The sequence below is a fragment of the Columba livia genome, chromosome 10, assembly GCF_036013475.1.
Source record: "Columba livia isolate bColLiv1 breed racing homer chromosome 10, bColLiv1.pat.W.v2, whole genome shotgun sequence".
Lineage (NCBI taxonomy): Eukaryota > Metazoa > Chordata > Aves > Columbiformes > Columbidae > Columba > Columba livia.
In genome coordinates this window covers 21,092,768-21,104,730 of record NC_088611.1, presented here as the reverse complement: position 1 = coordinate 21,104,730, position 11,963 = coordinate 21,092,768, and the positions used below count along the sequence as shown (strand labels likewise).

Here is an 11,963-nt window from a genome sequence, read left to right as displayed (position 1 = left end):
CAAATATAGATATTATTTTAATAATTTAAATTGTTAAATCTTTACATAATTTCAAATTTTAAATTAATGTTTGGTTTCTTCTAAGTGTATTTATACTACATAGTTATCTTTAGCGTACTGGATAATCTTCAGTATGTTTAATTTTTCTGGACTCTGGTTTTGGTCAGATTATGCGAAGCCTGTAATGAGCTTTCCCTGAGATTGTCTCTGGAAAGCAACAATTCCCCCCTTTCTCTCCCATTTTCTCTCCCCTTTTCTCTCCCCTTTTCTCTCCCTTTTTTCCTCCCTTTTTCCCTCCCTTTGTTTCTCCCTTTTTCTTTCTTTTTGGTTTTTTCCCTTCTTTTCCCTTTCTTCTTTTATCTTCCTTTTTCTTTTTGCCCCTTTTATGCTGTATGGTGTTGTACACATCCCCAGTCCGCACACAGCACAGCAGGCAGGAGCGCCCAAAGTTTTCCCGCTGTCAGTGGCAGCGCAAGACGTTCCACCAGAGCTGCTAAAGCGCCTGGTACCCCACACCTTTCAGCACCAAACGCCCCAACTCCCGTAAGCCAATACTTATTTAACATCATTTAAAATCTCTGTGTTACAGTAACTTAGAGATGTTCCCATTCAGGCGCCACAGCTCCATCCAAGCTGGAGAGGAGGATGGGCCACAGTGACTTTCCTTTATTTCCTGCAGGGGGAATGACCCGTTGGAGAGCAGTGTAGGGGAAAGGGACCTGGGGGTCCTGGGGACAGCAGGGTGACCATGAGCCAGCACTGGGCCCTTGTGGCCAGGAAGCCAATGGTACCTGGGGTGGGTTAGAAGGGGGTGGTCAGTAGGTCAGAGAGGTTCTCCTGCCCCTCTGCTCTGCCCTGGGGAGACCACACCTGGAATATTGTGTCCAGTTGTGGCCCCTCAGTTCCAGCAGGACAGGGAACTGCTGGAGAGAGTCCAGCGCAGCCACCAAGATGCTGAAGGGAGTGGAGCATCTCCCGTGTGAGGAAAGGCTGAGGGAGCTGGGGCTCTGGAGCTGGACAAGAGGAGACTGAGGGGGGACTCATTAATGTTCACAGATATCTAAAGGGTGAGTGTCAGAGGATGGAGCCAGGATCTTCTGGGTGACAACCAACGGTAGGACAAGGGGCAATGGGTGCAAACTGGAACACAGGAGGTTCCACTTAAGTATGAGAAGAAACTTGTTCCTGGTGAGGGTGGCAGAGCCTGGCCCAGGCTGCCCAGGGGGGTTGTGGAGTCTCCTTCTGTGCAGACATTCCAACCCGCCTGGACACCTTCCTGTGTAACCTCATCTGGGTGTTCCTGCTCCATGGGGGGACTGCACTGGATGAGCTTCCCAGGTCCCTTCCAACCCCTGACATTCTGTGATTCAGTGATTCAGCAGGTCCCCCTGTCAGGAGGTTGTTCAGACAGCCCGCGCTGCCTCCTCGGGGCTGTTTGCCCAAGGCCTCCTGGGAAAACGCTTTTAAATGGCTTCTCAGAATTTCTCAGCCTTTCGCAGTTAATTTTCATAGTCGTTAATTTATATCGCGCACTTAGGAAAAAAAAAACACCATCACTAAATCAGGCTGGATTTATAGCTCGTGTCGCTATGTATTTGACCAGGATTTAAAGCACATTCTTTATATAACATGAATAAAAGGGTAATGCATGGGATTTAAAAAAGAAGGGGTGTTTGACAGCTCTTTCCTGCCTTTCTGCAGGGCCTCGGTGCTGTGAATATTCCCATCCATGCTCAGCTGGGTGCCTGCACGTCCTTCCCGCCCCACAGGAGCTGCCCTTGCTGGGGAGGGTGTTTCTTCCTGACAACAACATCCTAATGGGGTATTTTGGGGGCGAGGAGTGGGATTTTGCATCTGGCCTCAGTGAAAATATCTGGGCTCAGGTGTTATTCCTGCACAGAAAGTGTTCACAGCTCCAACAGCAGCATCTGCAGAGCTTTTCAGGGAAGGTTTCTGGTTCCTTTGCCAATATGGAAATTAATTCCCATAAATCAGTCTTTCCTAACTAACAGAAAATACCCTGCAAATACTGATATTTATTTAAAATGCCAAATGAAGTATTTAACCTTGTTTTTCACACCAGCTAGAAAACCGGAGTGCACAGAAAGGGTGTTCATGGTTTTATACCGGGTGATAGCGGAGAGGATGCGCTGCTCACCCCTTGGGATGGTGGAAAGGAATGTGGGCTAAACCTGGCCTGGGGGCTGCAGGAACACCCCAATCCAAACTGCTGTTTTCTTTGGTGCTGGAGAAGGGGCTCGGCAGCATCTGCCACAGGCGGGAGCAGCAGAGGGACTGGTGGCACTGGTCCCCGAGCGGTGTCACATCCCTCCCAAAACCGGGTACAAACCACCGAAGGGCAGAAGCAGAGTCTGTGATCGCTGCTGGACCAAACCAGCCACCCTGATGCTCTTGGTGCAGGTGTGACAAGGGACACCGAGGAGTCCCCTGAGCGGGTTGTCACGAGGAAGGAATTGTTGGCCCTGAGGGTGGTGAGAGCCTGGCCCAGGTTGGCCAGAGAGGTGGTGGATGAACCATCCCTGGAGACATCCCAGGCCAGGCTGGACGGGGCTCTGAGCAACCTGAGCTGGTGAAGATGTCCCTGCTCATGGCAGGGGGGGCACTGGGGGCGCTGGGAAGGTCCCTTCAACCCAAACTGTTCTGTGATTCTATGATATGCCCCATAACCTGCCAGCACCTGCAAGTGGGACAGACGGGAAAGGTTATCTCAGCATGTTTCCTAGTTAAATAACTGTGGGCAATGAATAAACAGGCCAGGAGCCAAACCCTGTGCTATCTTTTTGCTCCAAAACTCATTTACAAGCACAGTAAGACCAGAGACACTTTGGTGTCAGCTGCGGACGAGCTCTCAGCAGCAATAGAGAAGTTCTGTCCAGAGGCACGTCCGGGGATGCGGATCTGTGAGCTGAGGTGAAATCGTGTTGCTGTGCCCCAGCCGGTTTGCCGGCTGTGCTGTAGCACCTGGGTGTGAATACGGCGGGGCCCCCCGATAGTGGGGTTTCTGGTGACGACACTGGGATTTCTGCGGTGCCACCAGAGGGTGCCCCAGTCACACTCAAGGCTGTTCTGGCGGCGCCTCGCGGGGCAGCCAGAGCCCTGCAAAGGGACAAATCGCTCATCTTGGGCAGGGGTGACAGCGGTTGTGGAAACACTTTTAGTGACACATAAGCGGGGGGAGGAGGGGGGAAGACTTTTCAAATTGTTTTTCCTTTCCCCTTTCCTTTCCTTTCCTTTCCTTTCCTTTCCTTTCCTTTCCTTTCCTTTCCTTTCCTTTCCTTTCCTTTCCTTTCCTTTCCTTTCCTTTCCTTTCCTTTCCTTTCCTTTCCTTTCCTTTCTTCTTCTCCTTCTCCTTCTCCTTTAGGCAGGAAAACGATGACCGCTGTCTTCACATTCTGCTGTCCCCCTCCTTGGCTTACTCAGCAGAGAAAAGTCCCCCAGGCCCCACTGACCACTATGTTGCAGGGACATGGGAATCAAGATCCCCTGGGTGGGTTGGGAGCTGCTCTCAGTCCTTTTCCATAGCGGATGCTCCATCAGCCAGTGGCCAAGTCCAGCCTGGGGCACTGAGCTGAGCCCCCACAGCCAGGCTGGGACCCCCAGCTGGTTTCAATAGTCCCACACGGGTGGGCTCTTCCATGTTTCTGCCTTTGATGTTGCTATCGTGCTGCCAGCCCTGCTGTGCAGTAGCTCAGTTGCTCGCTGCACATCTGTGTGACTGCACATCTGTACACGTGGACATCTGTATGTCTAGGCATGGGATGCATGCAGGTCCCAGCTCAAACCCCATCAGTGATGGCTTTGGCACCTGCTTCTGCTGAGCTGAGAAAACAGATCACTGCACTACTGTATTAAATAATCATCATTAAAGTCTGGTTCACTGGAGAACCTCAGGCTGCCACGGTGGGTTTTTTGGGGGGGATGCAGCTCACTTCCATGTCAGGATGCTGAAATCAGATTTTAATGTAAATTTTGCCAATGTCCTGTTTGAAACATTGTCACCTGGCATCTGCAGGACTTCTCACCCGAGGTTTGCAAGCAGGGTGAGAAGCACCAGTGGTCTGTCCTGCTGTTCCTGGCTAGATCAGCACAGAAAAGGGTTTCTCACTGCCTGTCCCTCTGCCTTTTCTTTCTGTCTTTCCCCAAGCCCTCCATGCTGTGAGCAGCTTCAAACCCACACCGAGCAAAGACTCCAAGTTCAGTAATGTTTTACATTGCGAATCAGCAGGCACAGACCTGTGCCTCCCCATTGTGGCTCTGAAGCGTCCACACACATACACACAATGTAGAAAAGTCCTTTTAATCCTTCTGCCCCCGCAGAGGAATGGCAGAGCTCCAGCACCCTCGTGAACACGTGGAGATCGCTGCCCTTTGGGTCTCACAGGTAAAGCACACAAAAGAATTACACCCTTGCGGTAGCTCCTGGCACTTGCGATCAGTGCTCTAAGCACAGTTACGCTGCTTCTAGCTGATCTAGTTTTGTATACAACGGGGAAAATAACCCAAAGGTTTAATTTGCCTTCTTACCCAAAATATTAGTATTTGAACAAAATGTTTGTTTGTTTTCCACTAAATATTGCACTTGCTGGGAGTATATGTACACTGGGTCTTCTGCAACATCTGTTGGCATCTGCGCATTTCCGCGCCACGTGGCAGGACTCGGCACGCTCACGAGCTCGAGCGGCGTCTTGCTCTGGGTCTCCTCTTCCTGGAAAACTTTGATTTCAACCAGTTGAAGAAGCCGCCTTTTGCTTTTAGCTCAAACTCTACTGGGAAGTGGTCGCTCACCCCCAGCGCCTGCAAGACAAGGGCATAGAGGGGTTGGGAACCTGCCCAAGCCCTTCCCAAACCTGCCCAGGGGGTCCCACTGTGGCGGGGGTAGGTGGACACGCAGTGGTGGATGTGGGAGGTGCAGCATGAGCTTTGGGAGGTTGTAATGGTTTTATGGCCAAGACCATGCTCAAAACTGCCTGGCTAGTCTTGGCTTTGTGCTCCTGCATCCAACCCCTTGCCCCGCTGCCGCAGAGGCTGAGCCGGGCTTACCTGCTCCTCGCTGAGCTGAAAGTCGTCCTGGAAGTCGAAGATGTTGGCAGAATGGGGCACAACAGCATCAATGAGCTTCTGCCCGCTGACCACGATCCTGCAAGGAGCAAGAGAAGGAGGTGCTGTCCTGGGGTGCCAAACCATCCACAGCCACGCGGCACCAAGTCGGTGGCCAGAGAAGTGACCTTGGTGGAGTCACAACTGCAGAAGGTTTGTCTGTACCCATGGGCAGCCTGCTCAGAGATGCCAGTACCCGCTTTCTGCTGAGTTTGGCTGAGTTCCTTGGCAGCGAGTCACCATCTCGGTGCGCCTTGGCCTTGGAAGCCAGCACTGAATGACTTGTATTTAAACCCACCCCAACAGTGCTGCAAAACTCAAAGCCATACTTTGGGTACAAAAATCATAGGACACCAATGACTGTAGTCTCAGTAAAGTCCTGCTTTGATCCAGAAGCTCATTCTGCAAGAGGTTTAAGTCTTGACTTACTCTGGGCTCTGGTAAGCTGATGTATTACTGTCCGTGCCCAAGGAGCTGCAGGGGGCAGGACGTGACGTGTGCTCAGGGGACGGTGGGGTGTCCCACCTCCTGAGCAGAGCCAAACTTTGCATTTGTTAACCCAAACTGCAAATGCAAGAGCAAAACCCAGGGTGCAAAGCCAGCAGGGTGGGCGCAGCAGCACCTCCCGCTGGGTGTCCACAGGGCTCCCGGCAGAGCAGGAATGACTCGTAATGGCCTGGCGTTCATCTGCACCTCAGCCACAGGTTCTTGCATGAAATCATGCTCTTTCTGCAAAACTGCTTGCCAACAATCCTGCAAAGCGCTTTGTACTCCTGACTAGAACTATTGAGATCTCATTTCCCCCCAGACGCTTGTTTATCTGCACATTTATCTGCACAGACGCTGCACATTCGCTTTATCTGACAGTCACTGACACCTCTCCATAGCTGCTGCTGTTTGGTTTTTCCTCCTTTCTCTCAAAGAATCATGAACAGGGAGCGGTTTGGCAGTGAACCCTTTACCTGTCATAGGGGCAGCTTGTGCTTTCTTTCACCGTTGTGTCATTTTTGTCGCCGATTAGCCAGACGAATTCGGAGTGAGTCCTCAGCCGGATGTTCTTCCACTGCTTCTGGGGAACGTAGCTACACCCAGCGTTAAAGTCCCCCATGAGGACAAAGTTCTGGAAGGTAAGAGGGTTTTCAAAAGTAATCCTGAGGACAGGTCTTCAAAAGAAGACTGGCAATGACTTTCAGGCTTCCAATAGCCATTACAGCAAGTGCTCATTGAGTGCCGCGGGGCTTTCTGCTGGCTGCGCCACCAAGGCACGCTGATAAAACAACAGGTTAATCGGGAGATCAAGTTTATTGCTTTGAATGTGGAGAACTCAATGAAAATACATCCAAGAGATACTAAAAATCAAGGTATTGTAAATGGTTTGAAGGTTGTCAGGCTGTGAACAGTGAGCAGTGTGCTGGGCGACCCAGCACCAAAGCCACTGTTAGTAACGGAGATGTGGCCACTCACCTCGGTTCTCCAGCGCTGTTTTACATCTAAATACACATCATAGAGCTCATCAATCTCCCGGACCGCTGTCTCCGGCGTAGTGTGCAGAGGGATTATAGCAAACTCTTTGACAGCTTCAAAACAAGGCGAAAGGACAGGAAAAAATGTAATGGTTAAACACGCAACGGATCAAAGAAACAGAAGGCTTTTCTGAAGAAGAACCAGCTTCTGTTCTGGCTGCAGATCAGAGGCGATTGCTGGGTGATTAACAGCACGGCACTCCCCACCGAGGCGATGAGGGGCTGTGTTATGGCAAAACCTGCTCCCGCATCCCCCAAACCACGGCCCGGGGCAGCGGCAGAACCGGAGGCAGAACCGGAGGCAGCAGCCCCAGGGGCAAAATGCTGCTTTTGTAAGGAAATGTGCTCTCTTTCACCTGTCCCCACTGCACGCCTGGGTCCAGCTGGTGCCGCCTTGCTGCATAAGTGGGAGAATGATTTGTTTCTGAAATGTCTCACCAGTTTTTGGAGACTGGAACCAGACGGCGAAGGGTTCTCTGGAGAAGGCATCCTCGTCCCCAGGCTGGGTGTCTGGGTACTGGTAGGTTTGTTTCACTGATACCAGATGTTGTCTGCAGCAGAATAAAAAGGACAGGGGATGGAATCATAGAACTAGAGAATCATTTCGGTTGGAAAAGACCCTCAACATCACCGAGTCCAAGAGTTAACCCATTCTGTCACTGCCCCATGTCCCTGAGAACCTCATCTCCATGTCCAACCCTCCAGGGATGGTGACTCCAGCACAGCCCTGGGCAGCCTGTTCCAATGCCCCACAGCCCTTTGGGGAAGAAATTGTTCCCAGATCCAACCTCAACCTCCCCTGGTGCAACTTGAGGCTGTTTCCTCTGCTCCTGGCGCTTGTTCCTGGGGAGCAGAGCCTGACCCCCCCTGGCTCCAAGCTCCTTTCAGGCAGTTCAGAGATCAGAAGGTCTCCCCTCAGCTCCTGTTCTCCAGCTGAACCCCCCAGGTCCCTCAGCTGCTCCCATCACACTTGTGCTCCAGCCCCTCACCAGCTCTGTTCCCTTCTGTGTCACTCTGGTTGCTCAATGGGACATGTCTAACACCAACTCCCTGCTCTGACCCGGACCCTGGGCCATGGTCTGGGGTGGATCCAGCCAGGCTGGTGGCCTGGGATGGTCCCCACATCCCAGCACAGTCCATCCCAGCACCTCTCCAGCTCCCTCGGAGCGAAGCCACCGCTGTGTCCAGCCCGTCTCCGAGCCGGGAGGGCAGGGTGAGGGGCTGGCTCACCTGTAGATGAAGACATACTGCTCCTTGTAGCTCTTTCTTCCCAGCCTCTCGCTGACCACGCAGCTGTATCCCTCCTTTGGCCCCGTCAGGTGCCTGCAAGGGAAGTGGTGCCTCTGAGTTTATTTCTGCTTTCACAGGGGGCTGACGAGGAGATAATTTTGGCTGTGCCCAGAGGTATGGGACACTGTCTGACCCCAGAGGTGAGTGGTAGAGACAATAAACCCTTCTCAGGACTTGCAGTCTGAACCTGCCTCCATCACTGGCCCTTCCACCCCTCCCTGCCTATTGCACCCTTCATTTTCAGCTGGGTCTCATGTGCAGACAGGTGGATGCTGCTCTTTCCTTCAGAATGTGGGTCCAGGCAGGCAACCCCCAATCTAAAGCAATTCCGAACCCCGCAGAAAGGCAGCCGCCCTGCAGCCTGGGCCTGCCTCCATCTCTTTTCCTAAGAGAATTAATCTTTACCAAACTGAGTCTTCTGGATGTTCTAAATGTAAAAATGTTTAAATGTATTTAAAAGTCCATGTCCTGCAGTGGCCTGGAGCTGGCTTTGCTGGGACAGAGCCCAGCCCCTGAGCTTTCACCCGGCGAGGTGGTGCAGAGCAGAGCTCAGGCTCTCCCCAGGCACCTTGCCCAATATTTCCCTGCTTGCCCACGGCCACCTTACCTGGCGAGCTGCTCCACCAGGAGGGGACAAACCCGGTTCTTGTTCTCCTTTATTTCCATCAGCAACATGATGTCGCAGCGAGAAATGATCTGCAGGAGGAAGGAGCAGAAGGAAGTTTGCATGCGGTGGGTTTTTGGAGGATTAGAAAGGCATTAGGAAGAAGCAGTGACTGGTGTGGGGAAGTCATGGTGGAAGAAGCGGCGCCCAGACCGGCATCACAGGAGGGGGGACAATGACCACAGCAAAGTCCTTCTCCTTTCAGAGAGAAGCAGGAGCTGGGAGAGGGAACAGAGTGGTATCGAGTTTGTTGAAAATCTTCTGTGCCTGCCCTGGAGAAGGAAATGTGGGGGGAAGGGGCAGTGAGAGCCGCTGCTGGGGTGCTGTCCCCCCACCTAAGGTCGGTCACACTTTTCTCTCCTCCCTGCCCCTTGCCATGTGGGTTTTCTCCTCTGCTTCAGACTATTGCTGCACACAAGCATCCCAACTTTTTTCCCAGGTGGAAGTGGCAGGAGGTTTTGGGGGCAACGAGGGGATCCATTTGGGGTCTATCATCACCCCACTGCCATGGCCTTCATCCTTTCTCTGCTGTGTGCACCCCCAGGGTCCCAGGGCTCTGACGCCCCTTCCCAAAGCTGCAGCATTCACCTGTCCCCGTCACCTGTCACAGACCCCTCTGAAATAGCTTGTGCAGCCCAAAGCAACCCCCAGGCTGAAAGCGGGGTCCTGGCACCCATGGGTGTGTGTGTGGTGGGGATGCCCCAGCTGCTCAGCACCCACAGCTGGTGCTGGGATCCCCCTGGGAACCTCCACCACCATCAGGGGCTTCCTTCTGCCCCCGCGCTTGTTCTCTTCAAACTGCGTGGGTGATATTAGTGGGAAAAAAAGTGCCTCTTTTTGCCCCCCTGAAAGTTGTAAAAAATTAATACATTGTCCATCATTTAGTCTGTATTGTGCTGACAGTAAAGGAAGAACGATCCAGAAATGCAACCCCCTGACTGTTTGCAAGGGAAGGATTAAAGCCCAGCTAAGCGACTGCTGGCTGCCGTGGTTTGGTACACACAACCATCCCAGTGGCACCGAGCACCGCGTCGCTGGCACCGCGGCACGGCACACACAGCCATCCCAGTGGCACCGAGCACCACGTCGCTGGCACCACGGCACGGCACACACAGCCATCCCAGTGGCACTGAGCACCGCGTTGCCGGCACCACGGCACGGCACACACAGCCATCCCAGTGGCACCGAGCACCACGTCGCTGGCACCACAGCACGGCACACACAGCCATCCCAGTGGCACTGAGCACCGCGTTGCCGGCACCGCGGCACGGCACACACAGCCATCCCAGTGGCACTGAGCACCGCGTTGCCGGCACCGCGGCACGGCACACGCAGCCATCCCACTGGCACGGAGCACCACATCCACCAGCACCGCGGCACGGCACACGCAGCCATCCTGCCGGTACAAAGCACCGTGTTGCTGGCACCACGTCACGGCACACACAGCCATCCCGCCAGCACCGAGCACTGCGTCCGCCGGCACCGCGGCACCAGGGAGGGCACTTGCAAACTCTGTTATGTCCAAACCGTTGTTATTTTACAAAGCTGAGTTATTTTCAGCTGTGCAGAGGAAGCCTGGTGGTGAGGGTGTATTTACATAAATTAGCAATCAGGCTTTTCAGTTTTGTACCACACTCTAATGTGAAACTCTCTGCTGTCCTGAGAATAGGTTTAATTAGACAAAAATCTTTCTGAATAATGAGGGGGGTAAATAATGTATTGCAAAACAAATCTCTGTGAAAATTATTTTTATGAATCATAGAGGTTTTCCTCCTGTATTTCTAAAGGGAACAGTAAACGTTGCTTCTGTTCTCCCATGGAGTCTAAAATATCAGCAAACATCCTCCTCAACCACAGTCTGATTTTTACTTTAAGAGTATAAATCATTTAAATTATTGACTCTTTTTTTTTTTTGCTTGAAATTAAATTGTGAAAAGATAAATTAAGTGTACATCTTAGAAATCCTTAGAAAGCTCAGTGTCTGTCTCATCCAGGCAAATGAACGTACCTTTACCACGGCATCGACGACTTCAGGTCTGGCTATTTTAGCTTCTCCAAAAGACCTCACGTTGAAGGAGCAGATTTTGAGGCTCAGAGATGTGTTGAAATTGAAGAGCGAAAGCAAGATGAAGAGCAACATCTTCAGGGACTTGGACAAAACGAGTTGCTGTGAGTGTGTCTATAAATATATATGTGTGTGTGTTTGTGCCTCTGTCCCCCTGCGGCCGGCAGGGAGGTCACACGGAGCCACCAGCTGTGTTGAGCACAAACACGAACAGGAATCACCGTTTCCTCCTTTCCCTCACGTCCATCTCCTGGTGCAAAGCAGAACAGAGGCTTTGGACTTCTCCCTGGGGTCAGCCGGCTCTTCCAAACCAACCTCCCCACCCTGGAGGAGCAACTGCTCCACCTGACCGCAGTGTCCCTCTCCATGGGGAGGCAACCAACGTGGGATGCTGCCATGCAGCGTCTTAGAGACATGGTTTAGTGCTTAAGGACATGGTTTAGTGCTAGAGTTAGGTTATGGTTGGACTCAATGACCTTGAGGGTCTCTTCGAACCAAAATGATTCTATGATTCTATGATTCTATGATACTATGATATTATGAGTTTGGCCAAGATGACACTTGAGTGGGGACTCTGCAGGTGGAATGGCTTGGTCACACCAGGGTGGCTTTTGCAGGGAAACCATCCCCCTGCCCTCCTTTACTGCTCCACCACGTGTCAGCCCTTGGCTGGGGATGCATTTGTCGGCCCCTGATCAGTTATAGCAGTGGGAGGTACACCGAGAAGTCAGGCTACATGGCTTATTTAAGCATCTTGGAAAAATTCCTTCCCCAAAGGGCTGTGGGGCATTGGAACAGGCTGCCCAGGGCAGTGCTGGAGTCACCATCCCTGGAGGGTTGAGCAGATGCGAAGATGAGGTTCCCAGGGACGTGGGGCAGTGCCAGGGGTGGGGGAACAGTTGGACTTCATGATCTTAAGGGTCTCTTCCAACCAAAATGATTCTCTGATTCTATCAAATAATAGAGCTTTTACAGTGCTTTCTCCCTGCTGGGACTCTACTGAGCCAGGCTTGGGCAGGACAGGCTCTGGAGGAAACTAATAAAGAGGGAGGGAAAGCAACAGCTTTCAGGGTTGTAAATCTCCCCCTGCCCTTGCTGAAAGCGCAGCGTGAGCCCAGGGCTGTGACAGCGGCTGCAGCCTTGGGGTCAGAATCATCAAAAGCTGGAGCTCGCCCCCAAACCAGGCTCGGTTTGGCTACCCTGGCATCAAAAAAAAAATGTTTGTGGTGGTGCCTGCAAGGGCTTTAACCCTGAACCATGAGGACCCATCTTCAATGCTGCTGTGTTTGTCCCCAGGACCGCT

The 11,963-nt window shown here is 52.4% G+C and overlaps 1 protein-coding gene across 1 annotated transcript; it reads right to left on the bottom strand.

The window, feature by feature from the left end:
* Window positions 1–4,302: 4,302 nt before the first annotated feature.
* Window positions 4,303–10,831, bottom strand: DNASE1L3 (deoxyribonuclease 1L3). Its single transcript, XM_005510142.4, has 8 exons — window positions 10,604–10,831; window positions 8,539–8,627; window positions 7,872–7,964; window positions 7,080–7,192; window positions 6,583–6,695; window positions 6,081–6,238; window positions 5,062–5,158; window positions 4,303–4,815 (listed from the first exon to the last, which is right to left on the bottom strand). Exons 1-8 carry the CDS (start codon window positions 10,733–10,735, stop codon window positions 4,687–4,689), a joined length of 924 nt encoding a protein of 307 aa, XP_005510199.2. The 5' UTR covers window positions 10,736–10,831; the 3' UTR covers window positions 4,303–4,686.
* Window positions 10,832–11,963: the final 1,132 nt, after the last annotated feature.